This window comes from Ursus americanus, chromosome 36 (assembly GCF_024610735.1).
Source record: "Ursus americanus isolate L20-20 chromosome 36, mUrsAme1.1.p, whole genome shotgun sequence".
Classification (NCBI taxonomy): domain Eukaryota; kingdom Metazoa; phylum Chordata; class Mammalia; order Carnivora; family Ursidae; genus Ursus; species Ursus americanus.
The window spans coordinates 25,100,280-25,128,252 of NC_142162.1; the positions used below are offsets into that span (position 1 = coordinate 25,100,280).

Here is a 27,973-nt window from a genome sequence, read left to right on the forward strand (position 1 = left end):
AAACTCTTCTCCGGGAAGCCTGAGCTGGTTTCCAGGATGGAGGGTCCAGTGGTGCCAGGCCAACCCTGAGACAGGCCCAGACATGCAGAACAAACTGCAGGGGACAGAGGCTACTGGAATAACAAGCTCCCTAGAAGCCTGGGGAGGAATGCAGGGAGGAACCACTGCTACTGTCAGTGCTTGAGTCCTCACCTTCAGGGCCCCTTGGGGCCCAAGAGCCATAGGGGGGATTCCTTTGGATTCCTCTGGAATCCCCCCTGAGGTTGGAAGTCCTTGGATTTGGGGGTCTTGAGACTAGAGGGCAGCCAGGGGCCAAGGAGGCTCCCTCCCCAGTTCTTTAAGCTCTCCAGATTCTGTTCCGGGGCCTGTGGGGATCTTAGGCCCTCCAAAGACCTGCTCCCCAGCCCAGAAGTTCCTTCCTGCTCCAGAGTGGCCCCAGCTCCACTGGCAGGGGTGAATTCAGCACCTCAGGGTCCTGTAATGGCGGGTGGGACAAGAGAGCAGGGGACCACAACATTGTTCTATGGCTGCCCTCCGGACCCTCAAGATCAAGATGGTCAAGGCGGGTCAGAGGGCACACCTGAATGCAGTATGGAAGATGTTCCAAGATGCCAGCAAAACTAGGGCGGAGTTCAGGCTGGTGCTGCCAACACGGGGTCATGATATGGTACCTGGGGAGAGTTCATCCCCAGGTGAAGGACCTTCCTCCCTGGACAACACTCCATACTCACACAGTCCCTGGACAGCCCCTGGGAGGACCCATCTGTCCCCCTCCAATGACAAATACAGCACGTCCCGGTTGGTGCTCCCAGGGCAGGGCATAATTAGGCATAGAAGCCTAATGAGATCTCCCAGAGCAGCACCCCAAAAGACCTGCATCAGGCATAGCCTTCCCTTTCCCTCACATGAGGTGGCCCAAGGCCAGGGAGGGGGTTGTGTGTGTATTCACCAGAGTCTGTCTGGGATGTGAAGAGGCCTCCAAGAAGGCCTCTGGGGGCATCCACCTGCCCGGCACCCGAGCCCAGCCCCCCTTGCCATAACAGCTGGCTCTGCAGGAGGGAGGAGCGGCGTGATGAGTTAGCTGATCAAGTGCCACCAGAGTGCTGGTAAACGCCCTTGGAGCAGCAGCCTCCCCACCTCCCCAGACCCCACACCTGTAGATACCTCTTGCCACCCCACAGTCCCCAATCTTGGCCACTCAGCTGGGCCCAGTACTGCTCAGAGGGCAGTTCCTGGCAGCAATGTTCCTGCAGGCAAAAATCACTGCTAGAACTCAGAAGGCCTGGCCCTGATCTGTTTCCATAAAAGTGACGTGGAAGAGCTGTTCCTTGGGGAGAGAGTTGGGCTGCTCCCCCACCCCCTCCGAGCCAGGATCACTCCCAATGGATGAAGTGATTTTCTTCCAGGGAGGGGCAGCCCTGGGCTATGTCTTGGGCCAGATGGAGCACATCCCTCATGGCCAGAGGTGATGGCTGGCCCTGGGTAGGGCAGAGGGTACATTAGTTCCTGCTTGTTTGGGTACACAAGGACAGTGTTTTTATTTTTTAATTTTTATTTTTTAAAAGATTTTATTTATTTGAGAGAGAGAGAAAGAGAGCACAAGGTGGCTGGGGGGGGTAGGGGCAGAGGGAGAAGCACACTTCCCGCTGAGCAGGGAGCCCTACATAGGGCTCTATGCTAGGACCCTGGGATCATGACCTGAGCGGAAGTTAGACACTTAACCAACTGAGCCACCCAGGGGCCCCGGACAGGGTCTTTAGATGGGCTCAGGGAGCTGGGAGAAGGGTCTTACCAAGTGTGGCCGGCTGTTTCTCAGGAAACTCTGCATGCCCCCTCCAGACACCAGCTCGAGCAGAATTAGGCAAGGGGCAGTCCGGAGGCTGAGCCCTACACAGCGCACAGTGTTCTGATGGCTGAACTTGCTGAGTGGGAGGCACATACCCCAGTTGCCAGCAGGGAGGGAAACCAGGCTCTAGGTTCCACAACACTAGAGACAGGCTCTGTCTCCCTAGCCCCGCTCCGTCTCGCCCCAGGGTGAAGAGAAGCTGTTCTGGGAGGCAGTTCTGCTCCCACCGCCCACCCCTGTCCATGGCCCCAGGTGCACCTGATAATGAGCACCTCCCCAAGGAAATCCAGCAGAGTTCTGGCAGGGTCTGGGGAGGAAGAGGGCTCCTGAGCTCCCCCAGACACTTCAGGAGAGTGGGTTGACTGTAACTCCAGCAACTGTTCCAGAAGTTCCACCTCTCTCACCTTGACAGCCACCTGTAGTGGGCCAGGGTCCCCAGGAAGGCCAATTACCAATCCCTCATAGGCTTCTCCAAAGGCACCATGGCCCAAGGCTCTGCAGGAAGACAGGTTGGAAGGGAGTGGTCGGCTGGGCCTAGGTAAGTGTCCTAGAGGCTCTAGTGCCTCCTTTTTACCTCCTTGTCATCCCCTATATGGTCAGGCGGCCCTATCTGAGGACTCAGGTCTTTCTGCATCGTGGCATCTCTCCAAGTACAAGCCCTACAGAGGCGATGTTGACCGGCACAGAACCAGGGCAGAAGAGAGAGGGTATGGGTTCAGGGTGTCTGTGATGAGGTTTTCCTTACGTCCTTGCAGACACCCTGGGTAGTGGCAACCCTTGCTCTAAAGGAATCATAGGGTCTCCCCCATCCAAGAATTGGGGGTGACAGCTGACCTTGGACAAGTTACCCTGCATTTTGGAATTTCTCTGACCTCTATCTCCTCCACACAGAGGTTTGGGGCCACATCCTCTCTGTGAACCATAATTCACCACAGCAGGGACTGGGATGGGAGTGGGAGAGATTCAGAGTGCACGGGTTCTCAGAGGAAGGGAACTTACCTGAGCAGAGTGACATTGGCTGGGGAAACTTCTGTAAGCCCTGGGGGCAGAGGCCAGGGCCAGGCCCAGCCAAACCCCGCCTGGCAGTAGTAAGGGCTGAGGCTGTCTTGATGGTGGAGGTTCAAAGAAGCTCAAGCTCAGGGCCTGGCAGCCTCATCCCCCACAGGCCCTGCCGCTTCTTATGGTTCACTGAGAAAGAAGGCGAACTCTCTACCTGCCCATCTGGCCCACCCTCCATTGCCACCCCTCCACCCAGGACGTCTCTCCAGATGCCCATTAAGGCAAATGTCTTCCCTGGGCCTCCGCGGCTGATTTTACTCTTGGACTCCCCGAGGAGCCCACCACTGCTCTGCTGGAAGCAAGGGTCCTGAAATCAGCCACGTCTGTCCCTGGGACCCCACACACAGCTCAGTGAAGAGGTAGGCAGCCTGGAATCAGCCATGCCTGCTGGATGTTCCTTACCCAGAATCAGGACCCCACACACCATAAGGAGGCTCAGTGTAGAGGGCACAACGACAATCACCAACAGAACCAGCGGGCCTGGTAGGGTGGGCAGGTCTAGGGAGAAATAGAGACACCTCCAATGGGAAGCTCTTCTCTGTTCCCCTCCCCAAATTTTATCCATGCCTCATGACTCAGCCCAAGTGTTAACTTCTCCATGATGCTTTCCCCACTTGTCCTATATAAAAGCAACCTTACCCTCCTGAGAACCCCTAAAACATTTTAAGCCTCCCGTGGCAATTGTCACTTTAATAGATATCTATATCTAAATCTAGATACCTATCTGGGCGCCTGGGTGGCTCAGTCAGTTAAGCATCTGCCTTTGGCTCAAGTCATGATCTCAGGGTCCTGGGATAGAGCCCTGCATCAGGCTCCCTGCTTAGTGAGGAGTCTCTTTCTCCCCCTCCCTCTGCCTCCCTCCCTGCTCTTGCTCTCTCTTATGTGCATTCTCCACCCCCCCAATAAATAAATAAAATCTTAAAAAAAGTAAATCTAGATACATATCTAGATAGATAGGTAGGTGGATAGATAGGTAGATATCACCCCTCCCCTACTAGACCACTACTCTACATGCTCGTCCAAGGCAGAGCATACACTGATGCATATCCAGTCTCCTGCCCCACACCCGGAATGGTGCCTGGCACACCACCAGTCATCTTTCCCAGTACCCTACTGCTCCTCCCAGCCCGTGGCCCCAGGAGTCCAGATCTTGGACAAAAGCTGGACTTACCCATGCAAGTGATATCTGCCGCTAGCTCCATGCCCTCTGGGCACATGCATTTGGCTAACCAGAGCTCTGCGTGCCATTGGCAGTCTTTCAAAAGGCAATGACTACAATTGAGGTGCAGTTGGATCTCTACTTCTCCATGGATCTCCATGATTATGAGTAAAAGAATGGATATTGCAGGGTGAGGGTGGGGGACAGATACTTTTCCAGCTACGTGGTTAATTCTACCCCTGGACTTTGGAACAATAAGCAGTACCAGGCATTTAAGGGATGGGGGGAAGGCCTGAAGGACTTCTGTCAAGCCTGTATACTTCCTCTTCTGAGATCCTCGAGCTCGCAGATTGAACTTGAGAATTCACAGGCGATATCTGACAAGTGCCCCAGAATGCCCCATACTGAGCTCTTGAGTATTCCTGGGCTGTGCAAGAACCAGATAGTTCACAGCATAGAGTTGGTGGCTCAAACGGGAGTGGGCTCAGGGATTGAGGAATAAGGCTAGGCCAGGCTGAGAGGAGGGGGGTGGGTAAGGAACAATATCTGCTGGAGGCTGCCAGTAGGGTTCACCACTGGGGTATATGAAGTATACCCTTTTTTCCCCATCAACCCAAGGATGTCATTCTCTGAGACATCACCCCCTGGAAATTGAAAGTGATAGAGGGTTTGGCTACAAAATGGGGGGGAGGAAGGGGCACACTGATGGGAAACTGTTGTCTCCCAGTGCAAATCCCAGTGTGGCCCTCTCTACACTAGCATTACAATACAGGGGCTGCTAGCCCGAAGTGGGAGCCAGGAGCCAGACGGGTGGGGTGGGAGTCATCAGCTGGAATCTGAAGGCCTGGCTTAGGTTGGCTGGGACAACCTCCTTGTCTGTCTGAAATCACCCAGAGGACTGATTAAAACACAGATGGCTAGGAGTCTTCCCTCGAGTTTCTGATTCAGTAGGTTGGAGAGAGGCTGAGAATTTGCATTTCTAACAACTTTCCTAGGTGGTGCTAATGCTACTGGTTCAGAAACCACACTTGGGGAACTACTAATTTAAATGATCCCTGCCTGGAGCACCTGGGTGGCTCAGTCAGTTGGGTGTCAGGTTCCTGATTTCAGCTCAGGTCATGATCTCAGGGCCCTGAGATGGAGACTCAGGTGGAGCCCGGAGGTGAGCCCCACCGTACGCTCTGCCCTGGGCATGGAGCCTGCTTAAGATTCTCTCTCTGCCCCTTCGTACCCCCCACCTCCCTATCATCATCATCATCATCAACTATCCCGGCCTTTCTGCCTCTCAGCTCAGTTTGCCAGCTCAGCCAGCTCTAAATTCCTGGGACTCCTATAGAACAAGGAGACCTGTTGTGATTTAAAAAAGAAAAAAAAAAGTCCTGGATTTTAAATGACAATCTAGGGAATCCTGTCTGCTTGTGTGATTTGCAACTTACTTGATCTCTTTTCTTTTTTAAAAGATTTATGAGAGAGAAAGCACGCGAGAGCAAGCACGAGTGGGGGAGGGACAGGAGAGAGAGAGAATCTTAAGCAGACTCCACACTGAGCGTGGAACCTTAGGCGGGGCTCCGTCTCATGATCCTGAGATCAGGACCTGCGCTGAAACCAACTGAACTTCCTTACCTACCGAGCCACCCAGGATCCCCTATTTAATGTCTTTGCTAAGAGCTCTTACTCTACTTGCTCTGGGGCCCAGAGGGGGTCTCAACCCCTTTCCCGCCTGTCCTTCAGAGGGCCTGTTCTAAGGTTCCAGCGACACTTCACCCTGGGAGCTGCCGAGCTGCCCTCCTCGAGAGAGCACCTACCCCGGTAGCCGCCGCCGCCTCCACCCGCAGTACAGGCCCCCCCGCCGCCCCCAAGCCGCCGGCTGCGGCCCAGGCCTCTGCGCAGCCCCGGCCGCCCCCCGCGCCCTCCCGCAAGAAGTGCCGGCCCATCTCCTCCCCTCCTGGGGGCGACGGCGGGATGGCTGGCGGCGGGGTTGGAGAGCGCGCCCACCTCTCCCCGCCGCCCCGCGTCCTCACCTGCCGCCGCGCCGCTCCCGCCGCTCCCCGGCGCCGCCGAGCGGTTCTCCGGTTCGTCAGGGGCGGCCTGAAGCCGGCCTCGGGCCGCCGCCTCAACTAGGCCCGCCCGCCTCCTCCGGCCGCTCCCAGCAGCGGCTCCAGCTCGCCGGCGCGCGGCTCTGGGGCAGCGGCGCGTTCAGGAGCGCGCCCTCCAGCCGTCGAGCGAGGACCGGGCACCAGGCCCTGGAGTAAGGGAACGGGCTCCCGGCCGAACCCAGGGACGGGGGACCCCCAGGCCCGCACGAACAGCTTGTGTGCGCGCGCCCCCAGGAAGAAGTTCGGGACGCCAAGGCGGATTGCTGGGCCCCCGCCACCCCCGCCGGTCCCGCCCAGCGCTGCGACCCGAGACCCTGCGGCCCCTCCATCGCCGCGCGCTCCTCAGCGGCCCAGGACCCTCCGACGCAGACGAGCTGGCTCTCCCGGCTCCCCGCGGGCCGCGGACGCCGGATTCGGCGGGGCTGGGACGCTCCCCTCGCAGTGCCGCCGTCTCCACCCCGAGGAGCGTCCCTCGCTCCGCCCGGCCCTAGGCCTGGGCAGCTCGAGCCGCCCCTTCCCACTGGCTCCGCTTACTCCGGGACAGGCGCCCTGAAGCGGCTCCCCGCGACCAAGGGAAAAGACGACGGAGACGAAGACGCCGTGCGCCCGCGACAGGTGGTTCTTGGCGCCTTTGTCCCGCAGTTCCGTCAGCTGAGATCCTGCGGAAAGCCGGCGCGGAGCCTCTGGCCCTCGATCGGTCCTCGGGCTGCCTGCCTAGGGCAGAGGTTGGTGACAAAAGCGGTTCCAAAATTTCTTATCTGAGCGACTAAAGAGGCTGTAGTCGATTTTGAAAAGATGGGGAGACTAGGTCTGCACACCAGAAAATCCGATTTTACGTTTACTTTAGGAGGCTTAATAGAGATGGGCGGGGGGCGGGGGGGCGGTCAAGCCACCGCTTGGCGCCAACGCTGGTTAGGGGCTCCTAGGTACTGGCTAATTCAGTGGCGACCATTGCCACCTTCCCCGGTTCCGCTGGAAGAAGGGACAAAGTCGCTAGGGCCACACGGGGGTGTGGAATACCCTACAACAACGTGGTGTGCCCGAGGCCTTTGGTTCCCCGACTTTAGAACCTCTGATAGGCAGGTCATCACCCACCTCTCCCTGCTCCACACTTACAGGTACTCAGTGTTGGCTGGCTGTCGCCACAGCTGCGTGCCTTTCAGATGCTTGGTGGCCCCTGCTGTCACCACCACGCTGCTGCCTGTGTGTGCCTTGTTGCACTGTGTTTGTGTGGGTCCTTGCCGGCCGCTGGCCCCACAGGAGGACAGCCAGGGCCCTTCAGTGCCTTGGAGCAGGGAGGGAGGAAAGGGTCATAGAGCATCTGACCTGGCCTGGTAAGATGAGCAGAGGAGGGAGGAAGAGCCTGGAGCTCACCTGGCGGAATTAGGGGAGAAGCTGGCTCTAAGACACTAGGTGGGGTGGTGACATTCGCATCTTGGGGGCTAGGAGCTGGCAGCGACAGAGGTAAGGAGGGCAGAAAAGGTGCCTGGGACCCCGAGCTGGAGCAGAGAATGGCTCCTGAAAGGTGACAGTGGGACAGCGGGGTTGGGAGAGGTGGTAGGTTAATGGGGGACAAGAGATAAAGATAGATAAAGAGATAACCTGTAGACAGCTGGCCCTCGCCTCTTGAGGTCGTCGTCCTAACCCCACCCAGCCAGGGCACACCAGTACCTGGAAGCCGGCCCGGAACAACTCCAGTCACTGAAGCCCCTCGGGGTGCCCGCTGATGCCTCTGCAAGTTTCTCCCCTGGGGAGTCCTTCCCAGTGAATGACCTGGGGGCCCACTGAGTTTGGTCCTGCAGGCCCCCCATCCTTTCCTCGACCTAGCTAGGTAGTCTCGCCCCCAGGCGGTGCTGAGACCCCCGGGCCTATCCCTCCTTCCCAAGGTGCGTGATGGGGAACCTTGAATTCAGGCCTGCACTGTGCTTCTGGGCCCACTCAGCAGGAGCACTGACCCAGAAGCATTAGCCTTGAGGGTTCCAGGCCTCTGGGGGAGCCACTAGGACCCAGTCTGTCTCAACTGCTGTTCCTAAGCCTAGGAAGATGCCTCTAGCCAGATGGTTCCTTGACTGACAGGACTCGCTGCTCCAAGCCACAGCAGCAGCCAGCCTGAGCAGCGCATGGCTTCTTCAGCCTGCCACAGATAGGGTTGTGGACTCAGAGCTTGTCACTTCGGCCTGACTGCCCCTCATAGCAGAGTCTGACTGCTTGCTAGACGCTGCCAGTCCTAAAACCACGCCCACCTCAGACCCCAGGACGCTGAAGGAGGAAGGGCAGGACAGGTGGGCAGCAAGGTCCCTATGCTTCCTAGAAGAGCCTTGCGAGTACCCCTCCAAGGGCTGTCTGGATCCCAAGGTAGGGGAGAAAAAGCCCCCACCCTTTTGAGGCAGGAGTGTGAAAAAAGTGGCAAGCCGCACCCCAGACACCCTGCCCAGGCTTCTAGGTCTTTCTAGCTCTCTCACATCAGGAGCGGTGGAGTGAGTGCTTCATTGGTGGTGGGGTGTGGGTGTGTGTAATAAATAACACATGGGAAGTGCTCTTCTTCTTTTTTTTTTTTTTTGAATTTTATTTATTTGAGAGAGAATAGAAGCCGGGAGGAGGGGTAGAGGGAGAGGGAGGAGCAGACTCCCTGCTGGGCAAGGAGCCCAATGTGGCCTCGAACCCAGGACCCCGGGATCATGACCCGAGCTGAAGGCAGATGCTTAACTGAGCCACCCAGGCGCCCCGGGAAGTGCTCTTTAAGGCACTTAGTAAGTGCATCATTATTTGCCATTACTTGTGTCTTTTCGGTACCTTTGTGACTGAAAGGCTGAACCTCCAGACACCCTCAGAAACCTGGGTCTGTAGGGTCACCTCATACAACTCCGTTGTCTGTCTTAACCCTTTGCACAATTTCTTACTGTGATGGGGTGCAAGCCTAGATCCTGATGTCGAACATCTAAGTGCTAGTACTAGCATTGCTAGTCAGCGCGTGATGGTGCACAGGTCACACTGTTCTGAGGCAGTTTCCCCACCTGTAAAACCACGTGAAAGGGAATTTCTCTGTAAACCACAGCGGACTCTGTAACTGTGAAGGTCACTTAGCCTTCAGGTGGTTTTGCGTCTTCCTTATTCTTTTGTCCAAAATACTAATTTTAAAGGCTGAGGCCTGTGTTTAATATAAAGCACTGGAAAAAAAGAAGTGATAGTAGCTAGCTCCTTGGTTGTCTCTGAGAACATAGTGCTAAATCAGACACTACGGTGGTTCTGTAAGCGCTCTAGGACCCATGCTCTACTGAACTCTGTAGGTATCCCACTGTGAGGTCGCAGAATTTCCTCGGTAAGGTTCCACTAAGCCAGTGGTTCTCAACGTGGGTTTGGGCTTGGAGAGCAACATCAGCACCACCTGGAAACCTGTGAGAGATGCAAATTTTGGGGTTTCACCCTAGACCCACTGAGTCAGAAACACTGGTGCAGGCCCTAGCAGTTTGTTTTAACACACTCCCCAGGTGATTTCTGTCACGTGAGTTCGGGGACTATGCTATTTGCACATGCAGTAGTTGCCCATAAAACCTACTGGGTCCCACAGCTCCATTTATGGGAAGTCGGTTCTCTCTACCTACTGACAGGGCACACTGCACTCACTCTGATGACCTGTCAACACAGGGAATTCCACACAGAAAATGACACTGTAAGAAAGCTTCAGTGTTAGAATTTAGACAAAGAACCGGGGCGCCTGGGTGGCTCAGTCGTTAAGCGTCTGCCTTCGGCTCAGGGAGTGATCCCGGCATTCTGGGATCGAGCCCCACGTCAGGCTCCTCCGCTGGGAGCCTGCTTCTTCCTCTCCCACTCCCCCTGCTTGTGTTCCCTCTCTCACTGCCTATCTCTCTGTCTCTCTGTCAAATAAATAAAATAAAATCTTAAAAAAAAAAAATTTAGACAAAGAACCTAAAAACTCTACCTAAAGAGATGAACCAATGAACCAGAGTTCATGGTTTGATCACTCCTCCCCAGCACTTACCTTCACCACTAAAGTCCACAATGGAGGGGGAGTTGTAGGACAGCACTACAGACTGTTTGTGTCCAGCCCCACTTCACCCCCAGCCTAGTTCATATGTTGAACTCTAATACCCAATGTGAGGGTATTTGGAGGCAGGGCCTCTGGAAAGTCATTAGGTCATGAGGGTTCCACCTTAATGGGTGGAATGTGTTAGTGTCTTTATAAAGAAGCCCCAGAGGGCTCCCATGAGCCTTCCACCACGTGAGGGCTGTCCACGAACCAGGAAGTGGGCCCTCACTGGAGACCAACTGTGCCTGCACCTTGATCTTGGACTTCCCAGCCTCCAGAACTTGTTTCTAAGCCACTCAGTCTATGCCATTCTGTTAAGCAGCCAAACAGATTAAGATAGACAGCTACCGCACAGTCTGGTTTTTGGTTTCTTCGTATCTCAGGATAGCAGTTAATGGACCATAAGGAGACAAGATGCTGACCCTAAGGATACTTATACTCCAAGTGGGCTACTGAGAGTCCTTTAAGAAGTACCCCTTCCCAAGAGCATTACCCTGGCCTGGCTCAACTCCAGAACTGGGACCCACATTTTAGTTGTCCCAGATGTGGACTCAGTTTCTACTTCCCTCATCTCTCACAGAAGTCCTGCTTCTCCCCTGAGATAATCCATCCTTCCACACCAGTCCTGAACTACCATGTCTGAAATCAGTCCAAATCAGATTCCCAGATTAAAAAAAATTTTATTTCAGTACACATCTATAGCATTCATACATCTTGGTCTGGGGCAGGGGAAGGAGAGATGTCCATAGTTTGTCTTGCCCCCAAAAGAGGGGTAAATAGTTAAGTCACCATCCACTCCCAGTACAGACTCTCAGAAGCCCCAGATCCTGAGCTTCAGATATCAGGATATAATGGTAGAGCTCACCCTGCTCCAAAAAAGCTCAAACGGCCTGCTCCCAGGAAGGCAAGCCTTCTGCTCCTTTGTCTCCTGTGCACCCTCAGGACACAGAATCCTTTTGTCTGGCCAGGCATGTGTGGGTGAACCCCAGGAGAGTGTATCCATGTCTTCATCTGTAGCAACTATACTAGGCCTCTGATACCCCATTTTGGAGCATCCCTGAGGTCACTCTCTGGAGGTACTGCTGACGCAGAGGGGGCAACTGGGGATACAGCTCAAAGCCTTCCGGGAGGGCAGAATTGGGGAGCTTATAGTGGAGAAGGTGCTGCCGGAGACCCTGCAAAAAGGGAAGAAACTTTATGCAGTAGGTACTGAGATCCTGTTGAGATCTGTCCCCCAAGACCTACTCTTACCCTCTCCTCCAGGATGTGCCCTGTCCTACCTCATCTGCCAGCAGCGAAGTTTTCTGCAGCAGCCTCCTGCGGGCAGCCTTTACCTCATCCTAGAGGTAGAACAGGGAGGGAGAGATGGCACTGGGCCAAGGGCTGACAGCCATCACTGGCCTCATCCAACCCTCCTCTCCTCCCCTGCTCACCCAGAGGCAGTGTCTCTTCTTCCCTTTGGAGATGGGGATGTAACTTACTGTGCTCCTGGGGTCCTGGGAGAAGATGAAGCTGTTGACATGGGCCACAGCCACAGCATAGAGCACAGGGCACCAACGTGGACAGAGGGCACCAGTAACCAGGGCCCGGAAGTAGAGCTGAAGGAGGGCCAGGTTGTCTTCAGGAGGCTCTGTATAGCACTCCAAGGACACAGGCAACTGTGACAGGGGGAGCGAGACATGCTGAGGGTGAGGGTGGGAATGCGTATCACAGGACAACACGGTGGATACTTGATGGTCACCTGAACCAGATTTTGAGGGCAGAGATAAGGTCCCGGACAGACATCCAGTCCTGTCTATCACAAGGACTGACGTTGAAGACTAAAGGGCTGGGAAGCAGGGGAAACTGGGAAATTGGGAAGCAGTAGTGAATTTCTACTGCCTACCAGTACTTGATTAATCTGTTTAAAATTAAAACTTTCAAAATGTCACATTCAATTGCTCAATTATATTATGAACCTTTCAAAAGTTCATTTTCTTTAAGAGTAACACTCTCAAAAATCACTCTTTATTCCATGCAGGAATGATTCTGAGAGGGGCACCTGGCTGGCTCAGTCGGTACAGCATGCAACTCTTGATCTCAGGGTTGTGAGTTCGAGCCCCATGTTGGGTGTAGAGATTACTTTAAAAAATAAAATCTTAAAAAAAAGAGAAATGATTATGAGAGAAAGAGGTAAAGTTTATACCCAGTGGTGTTTATCACAGTGTTACTTCAAACAGAAAATTAGAAACAACTGTCATGCCCGCCAAGGGATTCTGATAAAAGGATGTCCCTATACAACAGATTATAATGTAACAAAAAATGTTGATTTCTTAGAATAGTGATTGAGACATGCTTATTATGTAATGTTAAATGAAAAAAACATTATGCAATGATCCCAATTTTATAAAAATATATATGCACATATAAAGACTAAAAAAAAGATAAATCAATGAAAACAGTTACTACTGGGCAGTGGGATTATGGATGACCATAATGTTCTTTTTAAATCTTTTTTTTTTTTTTAAAGAATTTATTTATTTGAGAGAGAGGTAGAGAGAGAGCGCACGAGAAGGGGGAGAGGCAGAGGGAGAAGCAGATTCCCCGCAGAGCTGGGAGCCCGATGTGGGGCTTGATCCCAGGGCCCAGAGATCATGACCCGAGCCGAAGACAGATGCTTAACCAACTGAGCCATCCAGGTGCCCCTATTCTTTTTAATTCTTAAAAATATTTTCTCTTTAGTTCTTTATATAAAATACTTACTTTATATACATATTAAATGCATTTATTAAAATATTTATATTTTAAACATACCAGAATAAGTTAGAGTGAAAATAAAAAACCAAATCTTAAAAAATAGTTAATTCTCATAGCTTACGTAAGTTTAACTCTTTAGCCTGATTTTTGAGGCCCTCTAAGACTTTATTAGCCTTATTTCCAACAAGCTCCTAAACTGAAATCTGATGCCTCCCTCTTCGCACCCTGTTACATTCCCCGCCTCTGAGCTTTTGCTGATGGTGTTCCACCAGATACATACTGTTCTTCGTCCTCAACATCAGATTCTACCCAACCTTCAGTGCCCAAGTCAATCTCCATTTCCTCCCCCTTTCTCCTTATGGGAAGTCCACTTTGATCTTTTCCTTTCCTCAATCCTGAACTGACATCTAAAATGTGAATAACTTAGAACTATATTGGTTTTTACTACGTCTCTTATCCAGATTGTAGCACTGAGCAATGAGTTGTGGCTTGCTAATAATAACCAATACATACTATATGCCAGATACCCTGTTAAACCCTTTTCATGGCTTCTCTTAATCTCCTCAAAATCCCCCAGAGGTAAGATAAGGAACCTGAGGACCACCAAAGCCCCCCACTGCTCAGGACTGTCCCCCAGGCCCAGTACAGGTAGGCTATGGCAGGCTCTGCTGGGCTGAGAAAGTACCTGGGTCAGAGGCAGGCCCAGAGCTCGCAAGGCTCCCACATGCTCCCCGAAGAGGGCGAGGCGCAAAGCGACGCTGAACCGGCGCTGTAGGGGAAGGAGAACCAGAGCTCCAAAGAGGTGGTCCCCGTAAGAGACGGCCTCAAAATGCTCCAGGAAGCTGGCATAGAGGTCAGGGAAAGACGCCAGGCCAGGAAGCGGGCAATCCAGCTTGAGGTCTCGCAGGACTTGAGGCTGGCAGAGCCGGGCCAGGAGGGCGGCCACCAGATGTTGTATTGGGGTCTCCCGGAACAGTTCACTGTCCACTAGGAACACACACATGAGCCGTGCCAGGCGGGCGGCGGGAGGCACGGCCCAGAGGGCCTGGGGGCGCCAGCTTTCCAAGACTAGCACCCACTGCAGAGCCCGCAGAGCTGTGCCTACAGTGTCAGCAGGAGGGAGCCCCGAGGGAGTGTCTGAGGCCTGGTGGTAGAGGTGGATCAGTGGCAGGAAAGGCCAGTCGGTGGGCAGCAGTGGCTCCTTAGGCAGAGGGAGCAGCAGGCCTGGGACTCGCTGGAGCTCCCCTCGGTACAAGGCCTGCGAGGCTAGCAGGCTGGCTCGGGCCAGTGAGCAGTGGGTCAGGTAGCAGCTGCGGATGCTGGGGAAGTCCTGGCAGGCCTGAGCCAGCAGAGCCCCTCGCCCACACCCTGAGTCCTTGCTGCTCCCTAAGGACAGCCGGTCAGAGAAGTCGGCTGCCTCTGGACCCCCTGACGCTCTTTCCCTGCAACAGAACCCAAAAGCCAAAAATGAGCGCTCGAACCACAGCACTCTGAACACCATGCCAGCTCTCTGGGGCTTCCCGGAGGTTCCTAGATCCAATCCTCCGTGTTCCCTAATCACTGTGTAGTATGTGTAGCAGTCAAGAGGCTGGGCACTGGAGTCAGCTGCCTAGGGGCAGGCTGACAGGGGCTTCTCTGGGCTTCAGTTTCCTCGCGGTAAAATGGGGATAGCAATACCTATCTGACAGTACAGAGCAAAAACAACAGGAACACTTAAGAAGCGGCCAGGTACAGAGTGAGCACTCGGTCCGTGTTAGCTGTTACGTGTGCACAGTTCGTTTGTACACCACTTCTTAGCCAGATGGTCACACGGAAATCTCACTGTAATTTTCCAGTGTGAGTATCTTCATCCCCACTTTACTGATGACGAATGGAAGCTCTGACACATAGAGCACAATCCATGGAAGAAAGGAGAGTAAACTCAGGTCTCTTGGCTCCAAATTCAGTGGTGTTCCGTCACCAGCCACAGAAGCCTCTCAAAGGGCTGAGCTGATGTTACCAACCCTGGACTTACGGGAGGAACTCCAGACGGAATACACAGCTCAGCAGGAGCTCGTGGGCAAGGTGCTCACTTCCGGGCAGCAGTCGGCTCAGCAGGGCCAACACCATACTATGATGCAGGGCGGCGTTGATGGCCAGAACTGGCTGGGCTGTTGCCTACGAACAGGGAAGTGGGGGGGTTGGGCGGGGTGTGAGAGGGGACAGAGCAGAGAGATGTGAGGACACACGCAGAGAGGATAGCTGCACAGATCCTGGGCGTGTCTAGAGCGGAGGAGGATGTGCACGGACTGCCAGAAGCAGCACGGGTCCCCAGGCAGTTGGGGCGGGTTAACCGGAAGTGGGGGGAAAGGACAGCGGTCTGGGGGGTTGGGCTGTACCCACCACTCTCTGGGCCAGGATGAGTGCCAGATACTGCAGGTGGTACTCGTGGCGCAAGGCCCACGCAGAGAAGGGTGTAAGGTGTGGGGCAGCCACAGGAGCCAAACACTGGCGGAAATAGTTCTGGAGTCCGGGGGTGGCCAATACGGTAGCCAGCTGGAGAAAAGCAAACTTGTTCAGATCTGAAGGTGACTTTGATCTTTTCTGGGGTTCCTCAGGTGGCTGCCCCCACCCCCGGCCAACTCATACAAATGGGGGCTGGCAGGAGAGACCTCCCTTCCCCAACGGGCACCTTTTGTTCCATCTTGCCCCTCTGCGCCCTCCACCACCCCTCTCATCCCCGCCTGAGCCCTAACCAGGCGCCTAGGTCTCACCTGGTCACATAGCCCCTTGTGGATCCGGGCCAAGGTGTTGAAAAGAGAGAGAAGGGCAGTGAGGAACGGGAACGGTGAGGCTGAGCCAGCCAGACTGAGAGAGGGGCGGCCTCCTGTGCTGCCCAGGGACACGAGGCTGGGGAGAGCTTCAGGGGCCCGAACACAGAACTGAGGGTTGCAGAGAGGGGAGCAGCTCCTGGAGGCAGAATGAAGACTCTGAGCAGGGCTCTGGTCTGATGTACGCCAGGCGGGAAAAGAGCTGCTTGGTCTGCGACCGAGGCCGGCAGGAACCGGGCTATGTGGACCACTACCCACGTTCCTCAGAGCCCTCAAGTGCTGCCGGCTAGCGATTCAGGTTTCCTTCTGGCTGAGAGGCTCTACTCAGGATGGACGAGGGAGCTAGACCTAGGAGTCCCACGGGGAGAGAAACTGCCTCCGCCCTCCTGCCCCCCGCCCACGCACACACACAACACACACACACACACACACACACACACACACGCAGGACGTACCCAAGGGAATCCCACAGGCTGCCCAGAGTGGGTGTGCGCAGCAGGGGCAGCAGCAGGCTCTCCGACAGGCGCTCTGTATCCTGAAGCCAATCCCCTGGGCACAGGCTTGGCTGGAGGACCAAGGGGCTCACTGAGCTGATAGCCCGACACCCATTCTCCTAGACCCTGGGTCCCCAGGCCAAGCCCATTACTCTAAGAGCCCAAGAATCAGTGTTTGGAGGCTTCTGCCTTCTGACCCTCTGGAGAGAGAAAAGACCCCGAGGCTGCCCTGACACCCACTGTCCTCAGAGCATGAAGGCTCCAGGGAGACAGAGCTGCTGCTTGGCGGTCTCTGGTCCCCATCAATACAGCTCCTTGGCAGCCCCAATGGATGTGGAGGGGGGAAAAAGGAAGAAAGGTGGGAGGGAAAAGGCAGAGAGTAGGAAAAAGTGGAATACGGAGGTAGGGGCGGAGAAGTGGAAACGGAGAGGGAGAGAGAGGGTGGTATGTGAAGAGGGAGGCAGGCATGCAGGGCACAGAGGAAGGCAGGCAGGCCACACTCACCTGCTGGCTCCAGGCCTGGTAGTACGCATCCAGGAAGAGCAGGCAGGCAGTGGGCACGGGGCCCAAGACCTGCCACATCTCAGGTCTGGGCAGCAACTTCAAGGTCTGTCTTAGACAGGGCTCCACAAGAGGCTGGAGGCCGGACACCTGTGTCCAAGTGATCGAGGAAGGGGTGGCCAACACACTGGCCCCAGCACCGTCACTACAGGAGTGCCAGAAGGGGTCACAGTGAAGGTCTGGCTGCCTCGACACTCCCATAAGCTCTACCCACCCGCTCTCTCTGGAGGAGCGCTTCTGCCTGTTCTGAAGCTCAGAGCTATAACCCACCTGCTGGGCTCAGGGGCGGTGCTGCTGGCGGCCAGGGTCAGGTGGGCGAGGAGAGTGAGCAAGGAGGCTATCCGCTGCAATGACAGGGGCCGAGGGGGCTGCATGCTGAGCTCCTCCGGCACAGCCTGCAGGGCTCGCATCAGCACTGGGTACAGCTCCCTGGGGGAGAACAATTACTGTCTTTCAGTGTACGAAGACCCTGGATGTGGAGACAGAAGACACAAGGCAGGGTGCTGCCCCAGGGATCTGCAGTCTGGTCAGGGAAGCTCGGGAGGGAGAGGCCCCAGGGCTGGGCACTCTTAGAAGGCTTCAGAGGGAAGGAAGGCTGGGGGCTGAAGGGAAGGAGGTAGACTTTCCAGGCTTCCTCCCAACAGGGGATTTAAACTGGATTTCACCAAGCTACTAAGACTGTGGTGCACAGAATGTGGTTACCTCAGCTTTGTTCTACTGCCCCCCGGCTAGTCCTGACCCCCAGGCTGTCTTCATTCCTCCCAGAATCCCCTCCTCCTCATTCTCAGCCTCCCTCGGAGCTGGACACCTTGAGCAAGGCTGAGTCATCAGATTAGGCCCCAGTGCAGAACTGGAGGGGTCTCCAAGGGAGCCGACTCCCGTGTCTCCTCACCTGTAAAGGTCAGCACCCTGGCCATAGGAGGCGGCCACAGCCCATAGACGGAAGGCCTCGGTGCTCAGCGTCTCGGCTTCCTCTGGGGGCAAGGCCATTTCCTGGGGAGCCTCTGCTATAAAGCGGCACAGGCGGCTCCGGAGATCGAAGCTGCTCAGCTGGGGTGAGAGGGCGGAGTGTGGGCCTACCATTCAGCTGGGGGCCCAAGCGGCCTCAGGTTCTCTCTCTGTGTCAGCCCTGTTCCAGGCCCCTCTCGTGCCACAGGGTCTTAGCTGTGGACCAGGATGAAACTACCTCATCCAACCCTCCCTCCCCTCCTTCTTTTTAGCAAGCACTTGCTAGGAACCTTCTCTAGGGCGACATGGCTCTGGATGATGGCTGCCCATCTCTATGTGGCTCTTCTGGTCTGGGTCCAGGGAAGAGGGAGCCCTCCCTTCAGGTAACGAAAGCATAGTAGGCCTATAGGGTACACTAGACTCTAGGTGACTAGGTTCCTGGCTGGTTGTTCCTGGTGCAGAGAGGAAGAGGAAGATGGCATGAGCCAGTTACCCAGAGTCCAGACGCCAAGCTTAGTCCCCAGCCCAGCCCTGTTGTGAGCCCCTCCTCCCTGGATCTTTGTCCTGCTCACCAGCCGGGCAGCAATGTTCCTACCAGCCGAGGCCAGGACACGAAGTAGTTTCATGGCAATGGCACAGGGAACTTTGTGTAGACTGGGGGCAGGCCCCACCCCCATGGGAGACCAGCTAGTGGGCAGGAACTCTCGAACCACGGTCTCTATTAGCCGTGGGCACTCTAGGACCTGTCAGGGGACAGGAAGAAAAGGGAGGCAGGGAGGCTGAGGGTCAGACCCAGGCCCAGCTAGGCTCTTTGCCCAGTCCTTGCCTCCTTCCCTTCTCTTTCTCACCCTTGTGGCTGACTCCAGGGAATGCCGGGCCAGACGGATGAGCACAGCCAGGATGTCAAGGACCACAGAAGGTGCTGGGCAGGTTACCTCTAACACGTAGCGCAGCCGAGGCAGCAGGTTGGTAGCCAGAAGCCCCTGGTGATCAGACAGATAAACCCAGTGCCAAATGCAGCTGGGCCCCAGGCCTTGATGACCCTTCTTGCCTAAGATGTGCTTGCCCTATGGGGGCGCTGCGGTGGCACGGTCGGTTGAGCGTCGACTCTTGATTTCGGCTCAGGTCCTATCTCAGGGTTGTGGGATCGAGCCCATTTGGCTTGGCACTGGGCATGGAGCCTGCTTGGATTCTCTCTCTCTCTCTGCACCACCCCCCCAACCCCAAAAAGGTGTGCTTGCCCTCAAGGTCGTGGAACAGGTGCAGCTGCCCCAGCATCTGTACCTTGATGACGTCACGTCGAGCCAGGTCAGATGGAGGCCGGTTTCCTTCCTCAGAGCTCTTCCTTTTTGCTTTCTCTACTGGAGGCTCTTCATCTTCATCCTCATCGTCTTCCTTGTCTTCCTGGCTGGGCATCAGAGGAAACACCAAAGCTCCATGATACCAGGAGAAGGTGCCGTCGAGGAGCTCCTGCCATAGGGAAGAGAAGGGGGTGGGAAGAAGAGGAAGGGGGCAGGCCTCAAAAGAGGGTCTAGCAGTAGTCAGCACAAGCCACGCACCAAGAACAGAAAGGCAAGGCTGCTGGGCTTTGGGGCTCTTAGGAGAAGATGGTGACGCTGCCATCCCATTCTCTGCTCTGCCCGGCAAAGCCTTTGCAGTGACAGTGTGCCCGGCAGCAGGGGTAGGGAGCCTGGTGCCTCAAAGCCCCATTTCTATCCCTGCGTACCTCATCTCCGGGAGCCACCAGCAGAGCCCGAAGAGCCCGGACGGCAGCTGCAATGACCCCATCCACTCTGTCATCCAGGGAGAAGCGCAGCAGGAAGAGGAAACCAGCATCCAAAAGGAGGCGCAAGACACTGCCCACTAGTCGGTCCCCAAACTCACCGGCCTGGGCCTTGGGAGCAGGGGAAAACCTTGCTGAAGATGTTGAAGTTACAGTCCTTGTCCTAAACCCTTCACTTGCCCAGCTATGACCCTGGGTTTGTCCCATTCCCAGTCTGCCCCAGAGGGAGCTGCTGTATGGGCTCCTGGGCTAGGAGGTGGGGAAGTCTGAGGTCGGGGGGTGAGGTATGGGGGCAGGCAGGACCGGGCCAGCAGTGCACTCACCCTGCCGATGACCTGGGCCAACACGTGCAGTGCTAATGCTCTCTGCTGGGACACCTGGCTGCGCGTGAGGTGGAAGAGTTCCTGCAGGGAGTACCCTGCTCTCTGGGGCAGGGACAAGAAGTCAGTAGGAGCCAACACACAGGGCAGCACCCCCCAACCAATACACAGAAACCCCAATACTCCAGGCACTGAGTCAGTTGTCAAGGGGAAGGCAAAGTTAAGTAAGTGGTATCTCTTGCCTCTTCTCTCCATGGATCCTCAAACTGGTAAAGAAGATAAGATTTGGTCACACAAGTGACCATGGCATAAAGCAGACGGGGAGGACTGCGGTAATCCGTGTTTAACTTGCAATAAGAGAATAGGAGAGAGAGAGAAAAGGGGGACCTGGAAAAGTGATGTGGTCTCAGCAGGTGGGTGGAGCTTCCGTGGCCTGAGGAACTAAGTCTGGACGTCCTTGAGCGCACGCTGTATGCGGGGAGAGAGCACAAGGTGGGGCGGCAGGAGTGAGGAGGCAGAGCTAGAGAGTCAGCAGGGAGAGACTGTCGAAGGCCTGTCTCACCAGGCTAAGGAGCCAGGACTATTCTGTGAGCAGAAGGGAGCCAGAAACTTTCCAAGGCAAGGCGCGGCCTGGGCTGGGCCAGACGGAATCAGTATGGCAGTCCCATGAGGGATGGGTGGGAAGACATGGCGACTGAACAGAGAAGAGGGAGCAAGCCTCTTCTCTAGAAAGCACCAGGGGAGGTGATAGACATAAAACTGGCAAGTTCAGGCAACTGACTGGAATGTGAAGGAACGAAGAGAAACATTTTGAGCCTAAGAACCTATGGACGGCAAGGCCATAAAATAGAATCGGCTACACAGAAGGTCCAAGGCAACTGACCAGAGGTCCTCTTCCATACGGTTGATAAAAGCACTTGCTGAGAACTGCCCAGTCCTCCCTGGGCCCCATGCCTCACCTCTGCCTCTTCTCCATGGTGGTGCAGGCCCAGATGGGTGGGCAGGTCCACATCGGGGGCCAGTAGCTCTCCCTGAAGATTAAATCGGGCCTGCATCCTCTAATGGGAACAGAAAGAAGGCTGGGGACACAGCAACGTCCCTACAACCCACTCCTCACCTTTCACCCCAGGCCTTCGGTCCTGACTCTACTGGAGTGGAAATGGAACTCCCTTGGCCCCAGGGGCCACGCAGGGTGATGGGGAGAGGAGGAGGAGTGCAAAGGAGAAATGTTTCTCAAGCTCCAGGGAAGAAAAGGGCCTGAGTTCGGGTGCAAGAGCATGGGAGAGAGGGGACAGGGGGAGGTGGACAACCAATGTGGTCTCAGTGGGTGGGATGAGCTTCCACGGCCACTCACAGCTCGCTCCACCCCTTGTAGGCCAGCTGGCCCTCCTCACCTCCTGTGTCCTCTGCCTCCGCAGCGGAGGCAGATCCTGGGTCCAGTGGAGTTTCTCCAGCTCCACAGTGTCCATGTGCACCCATTCTTTGTGGGGGGTAACAGGCAGTGCCAGAGCTAGGAAGATGGAAGCAGAGCAGTATTCCCTAAGGAGCTCAGCTCACTGATCCCCTGGGGTCCCAGCCATTACCCCGCAGCTGCCATATCCACCTCTGCCTAAGGGTCTGGCAGCCTCTGCCTTTAGCTAGAATTAAGTGGTATAGCCCAGGGGCTGCAACTCCTGGGAACTGGGCGAATATCTCAGATATGGTAGAACACACCCAGTCCTGGGTTCTAGCCCGATGCGGACCCCAAGTACTTGCTGGGAGGGGCAGGAGAAAGAGGAGGAGATAAAGAAGAGGAGAGAGAGGGAGCAGAGGCGGAAGGGAGGACCATATATATCAGGGAAAACACAGTTCTCCATTGCCTAGTACTGACCTTCTAAAGAAGCAGGGGAGTGGGGCAATGAGGGGCAGCGATCCTGCTTCTGCGGGCCAAGACACAGAAACACACATCGGGGACATCCTCCTTCTTCTCCCCCGACCCCCACCTGACCCGCTCAGCTGGCCTGGAGCTGAGGGGCAGGAGGTTCCTGGCTTTCATAATCCAATTTATTCTTTTGTTAATCACTAATAAAATAATCCAGGTCCTGGGAAATGAGAGTTCTCACTGGCCTCTCTGCTTTAGGTCTGGCATGTTCGTAAGACCTGCGTCAGCCTCTCCTACCCTCGCCCTGGCATCTCCCCCTCAACACGGACAGCAGAGGCAGAGAACTGTGGGGTGGGCAGAGCCGGAGGGTGGAGATGATCTGCTGGGGGAGGGTTCAGCCATCACATCCTGCTGCCACTTACCAGGAAAGAGGGAAAAGGAGCAGTAACAGGACAAGAAAACAGGAAGCATATGCAGGAGGAACATACATATCAGCAAATGAAGAATGACTTCCAGACAATAATGAAGATTAATGTTAGATGTCCCAGGACAGAAAAGATTCTCTCTTTTCCCATCTGCCAGGCCTAGGAGAAGGGATACTTTCCTCTACTTTTATTCCCCCAAAGATGTCCCCCTTCCTCCAAACCTGGGGCTCCTGGATCTGGATCATCTTCCTGCCTGGGCTCACTTGCAGAAGTGGGCACAACGGGTTCCTCTCCAGTGACCTCAGCAGAGTGTCTTCCTGGCCCCTGCTCCTCTGTGGCCTTCTCTCCCGCTTGCTCATGGGTGCGGCCGTGAGACCTCAAGAAGGCAACCAAGTTGGGATCTAGAGGAGAGGATGGAAGGGAGAGTGGGCGGTGGCAGATCCCCCCCGCCCCCAGGCTCGTGTAGACCTGAATCCTGCTGAATACTGCCTATCTACTAGTGCCAAGGCCAGGACAAGCCCCTTCCCACCTCTGGCCTGAGCCCCCTGGGCTCTCCTGGGGCCTCGATGACCCACACCTGTCACTAGGACCTGCCCACCCACCCTTCTCTCTATGCTTCACAGTCCCCTGGCCCACGCAGGTTCCTGCCCATCCCTGTGCTTGGCTCCAGGTCAGAGGCCCAAAGGAAGTGGCTGTGGAATAAATGAATGAAAGCTGACCAGGGCCAAAGAGAAGACATTTAGGGGAACAGTTTCTCTCACTTTCAGCTCATTTATTTATGCACAAATATTTCCTGGAACCTAATCTACGTTATGCTCTATAAAGGTGCTAGGTATACAATCTGGGACAAGACTGACTTGGTGCTACTGCTATGAGGGATGGCATGGTAGAGCGTCATATACAGAACATGTCACAGCTGTTCTAGAGACAGCTCAGCTGTAATACAGCACACGTTACCCTAGAGCAGTGCAGCATACACGATGTAGTGGTTGACAGCAGGGCCTGTCAGACCCGACAGACCTGGGTTTACATCTCACCCGTGTTCTTTACCAGCCACATGACCTGTGGGAGAATTTCTTCAAGTTTTGAGACTCAGTTTTTTTTTTTCCTAAGTAAATGAAGCTAGTACTACCTACCGTATAGGGACTGTTTGAGGACAGGATGAAATAATGCATTCAAACACTCAGCAAAAGGCCTGGCCCTCGCATTAAGCCTTCCTCGGTAAGTGGCAATCCCTTCCGAGCCCAGGCTCAGCAGGAAAGCCAGCCATGCCATACCGAGCTGGGCCAGCAACCGCTGCTGCTCCTGCAGGATCTCCTCAGGAGCCATGGTTTGCAGTTTTGCTATGTTCTCTTCATGGATGGTCTGGGCTTCCTGCTCAGCATCCTGGCTCCTGAGCCCCTTCCCTGTGACCAGATGGGGTCCCTGGAAGCCGCGGCTGCCCCATAGAAGCTGGCCGCCCTGCTCCCGAGGTGTGAGTGCCTCACAGGATGCAGCACCTGGAAGAAGTGTATCATCAGTTTCATCGCCTCGCCTCAGCTGGGCCTTCTGGCCCTCTTCCCTAATCCCATTAGCGCTGGAGACAGATGAAGGCCCCAGAGATTTCCCGGACACAGAGTGGAGACACTCCCCCCACGCCCCCCACCGTAACACAAACACAGGTTGGACTGGGTGGCGACCTCTCCACTCATTTTTCCCCTTTCTGAGGGATGTTTCCTTAAGAAACATCTTCTTTTTTTTTTTTTTTTTTAAGATTTTATTTATTTATTTGACAGAGATAGAGACAGCCAGCAAGAGAGGGAACACAGCAGGGGGAGTGGGAGAGGAAGAAGCAGGCTCCCAGCGGGGGACCTGATGTGGGGCTCGATCCCATAATGCCAGGATCACGCCCTGAGCTGAAGGCAGATGCTTAACAACAGAGCCACCCGGGCGCCCCAGAAACATCCTACTTTCTGACTCTTCTCTTGGATGTCCAGGTAGCTGTCTGCCTCCAGAAGTCCACCCCCAGCTTTTCTGCTAATAATTTGCATCATTCAGGCAATCTTGGTCTACATCTTTATTTTACAGTCTCTGCAAGACACCTCTGTCTTCTTCCTTTCTCCTAGGGTCAACTAACGACCTGCATTCTCCCTGCACCTAAGACCCAGATGTAGACCCAAGCCAGCCGTACTCAATACTGTAAGTGGGGAAAAGGGACAGCTTCCTCTTTAGATGGCTCAAATGCCATTTAAATATGCTTTCATATTTGACGCCGGGAAGACATATACCCCAATGTGACTCTATGATTGTGTATTACAAAGGCTGAGCCCAACTCTCTTCAACCCCAGCTTACGCTCTGGTGGATCCAGGGTAGACACAACTTCTCTAACTGGTGGGACCCTGGCTTCAGATGCTCTCTTTGCTGCAATTTCTTGGGCAAAGATGCTTCTCTTACCAGATGTTGAATTCCCCTATGGGGCAAAAAGAAAACTCAGGTGACTGATGCTCACTACCCCATTCTCTTCTCACTTACACCGGAACGAAGAGATAAAAGGGACTTGCTTAATCTCTAAGGGTCACAACTCTCATCCTCAGAAAAAACAGGGCTCTATAGGAGGACAGGTCTTGAAGTCAGACAAATTTGGGTTGGATTTCTGGTTCTTCTATCTATTAGATGTGTGGTGTTGGACAAGTTACTTATCTTTTCAGGGTCTCAGTTTACTCATCTGAAAAATGGAGACGATAATACCTACTTTACACGGTTGTTACGAGAATTAAGTAATGTGTATAAAGTGCTTAGCATGGCGCTGCCTTAATAAGAGAATTGCTTATCATTATTCAGATTATCTGCCTGAGGAAGATGCACTGTGAGGCTCACCTGATGTCTCCCAAGTACCATCTGAGCACCTTGCCTACCTGTCTCTCCTGTGAGCGATGGAACACAGGAGGGAAAGCAACACCACTGGGCACAGGCAGATTCACTGTCACTGAACTTGTATCTCGTTCCTGCAGCAACAAAGCACAAAGTAGTGAAGATTTCCCCAGACTGGACACTATCCCACTAGCCCCAATTCTGTATGACTAGAATCTCTCTCTAGGGAGTCATGAACCCACCTTGCTTCTTCGCACACAGTGCTTCTAAAGCAGCCCCAAACTGACTGCGGGGGAATAAAGTCCCACCTTTCTGAAGCACCCTCTACTCCTATCCCTCACTACCCTCCCCCCAATATTCTTGCTGCCCCAGGATGCCTCGTCCCACTCAACCAGGGTGAGACGCACAATAATCTTAGTCAAGACAGCAGTGATGTGCTGATCATGCCTGTTCAGCCTCTCTTCAGGGTCCTCATGTTCAGGCAGGGGGCAGCCAAGGCTGGGTCTAGCTCTCTTCGGGGGAGCAGGAACCAAAGCTGGGGGCGAATCTGGGAGATCTGAGAAAGGAAAAAACCTAGATGTGAGGATACTCATTCCTTCCCAGGAAGAGAATGAGGGCAGGGGGGGATCAAAGAAAGAAAGGCAGCTGCTGTGGGGCCCTGGCTCAAGCTGTGTCACCTTGGGGAAGATATTTAACTCTGTGAACCTCAGTTTCTTCAAGTGTAAAATGGGGCTGCAGCAACAGAGGCTATACAGTGTCTGAAATAACGATGGAGGAAAATCCAGCCCCATCAGGAAGAGGAAGAGGACCCTGAGGCCATACCCTCTCTCTTTCTCAGCCTCACACCCACAGCTACTCACTGTCCAGTGTTACCACATCCCGACGATCCTGCAGCAGAGGCTGGTCCAGGTTAGTGTTGCCACCTCCCCTATTTCCTTTCTTCACCAGTTGTACTGCTGGGACTGCACCAGTTGCAAGAAACTGACTCTGGAAGCGCAGCAGGTCCACCTCCGACTCCCCTGGCTTTGGTCTTGACAGCATCTCGACACTCCAGCTGCCCTTCTGGTGCAATTCTTTCCAGCACTGCTTTGGTGTGGGGGTCCCCTCTCATTCAACCCTACAAACAATGAAGCTCATAGGCCCTCTGCAGCTGAACCCTGATGCTCTTTATTGTGCATCAGAAAAGACAGTTCTTAGGTTCACATCAACTCATTCCTTCTCATGCATACCTTATTACCATTCCCTCCCTATTTAGCCCTCCTTGATGTCATCAGCCTAAGAATATTTACTGCCAACTCAAGATTGTTTACAATCTGGATGATAAAAAGTCTCAGGAACAACTGTGGGAAAAAATAACATCAGGAGCCAGGCAGATAGGGAGTCATGATTCTGTATCAAACTGGAGAGCATATGCCTGGCCCAAAGGTGTTCGAATTATTAAAACAAAACAAAAAACAAAAAAACCTCGGACTATACAAGGTCAACATATAAAAATCATCTGTATTTCTACACACCAGCAAAAAGAACAATCAGAAAATGAAATTAAGAAAACAATGTCACTTACAATCACATCAAAAAGAGCAAAACACTAGGAATAAATTTCACCAAAGAAGTACAAGCCTTGTACACTGTCGGGCCGACAACTGCCTCTAGGGCTCTGCGGTCACGGACATTTGTGGACCACCCGAATCAACAGAGAAATCACCGAGTCTCAGCTTATGCAGCCTGCGGATGGAGGGCCGTGGCCGGTTTCTCCACACCGAAGAGGCCGCGGCCACTCCAGCGTAGAGCAGACACTCGGGGAGGCTCCCACAAAGGAACTGCATACCCTGTACCAGAGCCCTCCGCTGGAGAACTCCGAAGTCCGTCCCTCCAGCGCAGTCCCTTACTTACTCTAGGACCGCCTGGGCGCCGCCATCTTGCCCCGCAAGGGCCGCGCTTCCGCCGCCACCGGGTTCAAGCTTCCGCCCCGCAGCCGGTCCCCGCCTCTCCCTGGTCTGGCTCCACCCGCTCTAGGGTTTGCCCGCTAGGCGCCAGGACACACGCCCCCCTTTTTTAAAAAGTTGATTTACTGGAGTAATCTCGACGTTCTATGTGGGGCCCTAGCTCCACCCCGAGATGGAGAGTAGCGTGCTCTTCCGAGTGAGCCAGCCAGGTGCCCCTGCACTCGGGACCCTTGAGCGCGAAGATACTCGGCTAGCCCTGCCCTACCCCAGCATGTTAGCTCTATGCTGACACTCAAAACACTCATCCTTCGGGTGTACAGCAGGCACAGGCCCTTCTGCACATACGACACCCGTGACAGAGGCAAAGTGTACTTCAGACGCTTCTCTGCACTCACCAGCCCTGATAATCCCATCCTAAACCCAGCACCCAAGCTCGTGGGCAGCACCCAGAAACCTGCACACACCAAGGTGACCTCCCCACTGCGTTTATGGGTGAGCAAGAAGGTAAGCATGTAAAAGGAAAGGCGCGGCTTAAGTAAGAAACTCTGTAGGAATGGCAGTGGTGAGAAGAGAGAAGAAAACAGTCTCATTACCCACAGGGTGATCACCTTCGTGAGCGTCCTGCCTTTGGCCAAGCAAGTGCCTTTTCTGGGAAATCCTCCTTTTCTTCTCCCCCCCCCCCCCAAAGTCTTTCTCTTCCTTTAAGGCCTAGCTGGAGTGAATTCTAAATCCTCTGCTAACCAGGCCTATTCACTGAACTTTTCCCTGGAATCTTCCACTCTACCCCTTGTGTGCCTTGTTGGGAATGCACTGCCAATTATCAACCATCGCTGGTCACCTTTCACAAGCATATGTGCTGTTCCCTTGAATAGACTGTGAGTTCCTTGGGGGCACGAGGCCTTTTTTTTTTTTTTTTTTTGCATCTACAGTGCTCAGCACCCAGCATATTGCCGTGAATTTAGGATCTTATTAAATCATCGCTTCACTGAAGGCCATCTTAGGGCAGCCAGTGTTACTTAGGCCATTGGTT

The 27,973-nt window shown here is 54.4% G+C and overlaps 2 protein-coding genes and 1 long non-coding RNA gene across 5 annotated transcripts; 1 reads left to right on the forward strand and 2 right to left on the reverse strand.

The window, feature by feature from the left end:
* Positions 1–130: 130 nt before the first annotated feature.
* On the reverse strand, positions 131–8,282 carry LTK (leukocyte receptor tyrosine kinase). The gene is given in 32 exon segments (XM_045815535.2): positions 131–232; positions 234–430; positions 433–475; positions 581–671; positions 732–786; positions 789–822; positions 825–889; positions 950–979; positions 982–1,049; positions 1,155–1,247; positions 1,378–1,478; positions 1,793–1,922; positions 2,105–2,135; positions 2,138–2,153; positions 2,251–2,341; positions 2,846–2,945; positions 2,948–3,034; positions 3,308–3,403; positions 4,077–4,234; positions 4,619–4,682; positions 4,685–4,708; positions 5,870–5,923; positions 5,926–6,073; positions 6,075–6,169; positions 6,172–6,241; positions 6,410–6,447; positions 6,450–6,553; positions 6,696–6,794; positions 6,796–6,819; positions 7,277–7,445; positions 7,535–7,678; positions 8,240–8,282. Coding segments are annotated over 32 exon segments (2,664 nt in total).
* On the forward strand, positions 6,755–25,093 carry LOC148107054 (uncharacterized). The gene is made up of 3 exons (XR_015723206.1): positions 6,755–6,885; positions 24,252–24,324; positions 24,968–25,093. It is a non-coding gene; the product is annotated as an uncharacterized LOC148107054 (long non-coding RNA).
* On the reverse strand, positions 10,869–26,038 carry RPAP1 (RNA polymerase II associated protein 1). Of its 3 annotated transcripts, XM_045771137.2 has the most exons (24): positions 25,858–26,038; positions 25,405–25,553; positions 25,042–25,131; positions 24,479–24,596; positions 23,424–23,645; positions 22,368–22,547; positions 21,255–21,370; positions 20,820–20,918; positions 19,864–19,965; positions 19,484–19,651; positions 19,042–19,227; positions 18,606–18,740; positions 18,330–18,500; positions 17,702–17,859; positions 17,080–17,238; positions 16,753–16,954; positions 16,210–16,319; positions 15,698–15,893; positions 15,327–15,479; positions 14,959–15,101; positions 13,630–14,386; positions 11,690–11,866; positions 11,489–11,548; positions 10,869–11,383 (listed from the first exon to the last, which is right to left on the reverse strand). In XM_045771137.2, exons 1-24 carry the CDS (start codon positions 26,036–26,038, stop codon positions 11,234–11,236), a joined length of 4,182 nt encoding a protein of 1,393 aa, XP_045627093.2. In that variant the 3' UTR covers positions 10,869–11,233. The 3 variants fall into 3 exon arrangements, with proteins under 3 accessions (XP_045627093.2, XP_087715409.1, XP_087715410.1); XM_087859283.1 differs by lacking the exons at positions 24,479–24,596; positions 25,042–25,131; positions 25,405–25,553; positions 25,858–26,038 and adding an exon at positions 21,731–21,779 and having other exon boundaries at positions 23,424–23,562; XM_087859284.1 differs by lacking the exons at positions 23,424–23,645; positions 24,479–24,596; positions 25,042–25,131; positions 25,405–25,553; positions 25,858–26,038 and adding exons at positions 21,731–21,779; positions 23,283–23,417.
* Positions 26,039–27,973: the final 1,935 nt, after the last annotated feature.

What these genes read in the sequence shown, in the direction of transcription:
- RPAP1 (XM_045771137.2), bottom strand. Translation starts at nt 26,038, where the DNA reads ATGCTGTCAAGACCAAAGCCAGGGGAGTCGGAGGTGGACCTGCTGCGC. An exon ending in TGGCCCAGGTCATCGGCAGG is followed by an intron (nt 19,652 to 19,863) that starts GTGAGTGCACTG and finishes CCTGCTCCCAAG; the next exon opens with GCCCAGGCCGGTGAGTTTGG. An exon ending in CCCTGGAGTCAGCCACAAGG is followed by an intron (nt 18,501 to 18,605) that starts GTGAGAAAGAGA and finishes GTCCCCTGACAG; the next exon opens with GTCCTAGAGTGCCCACGGCT.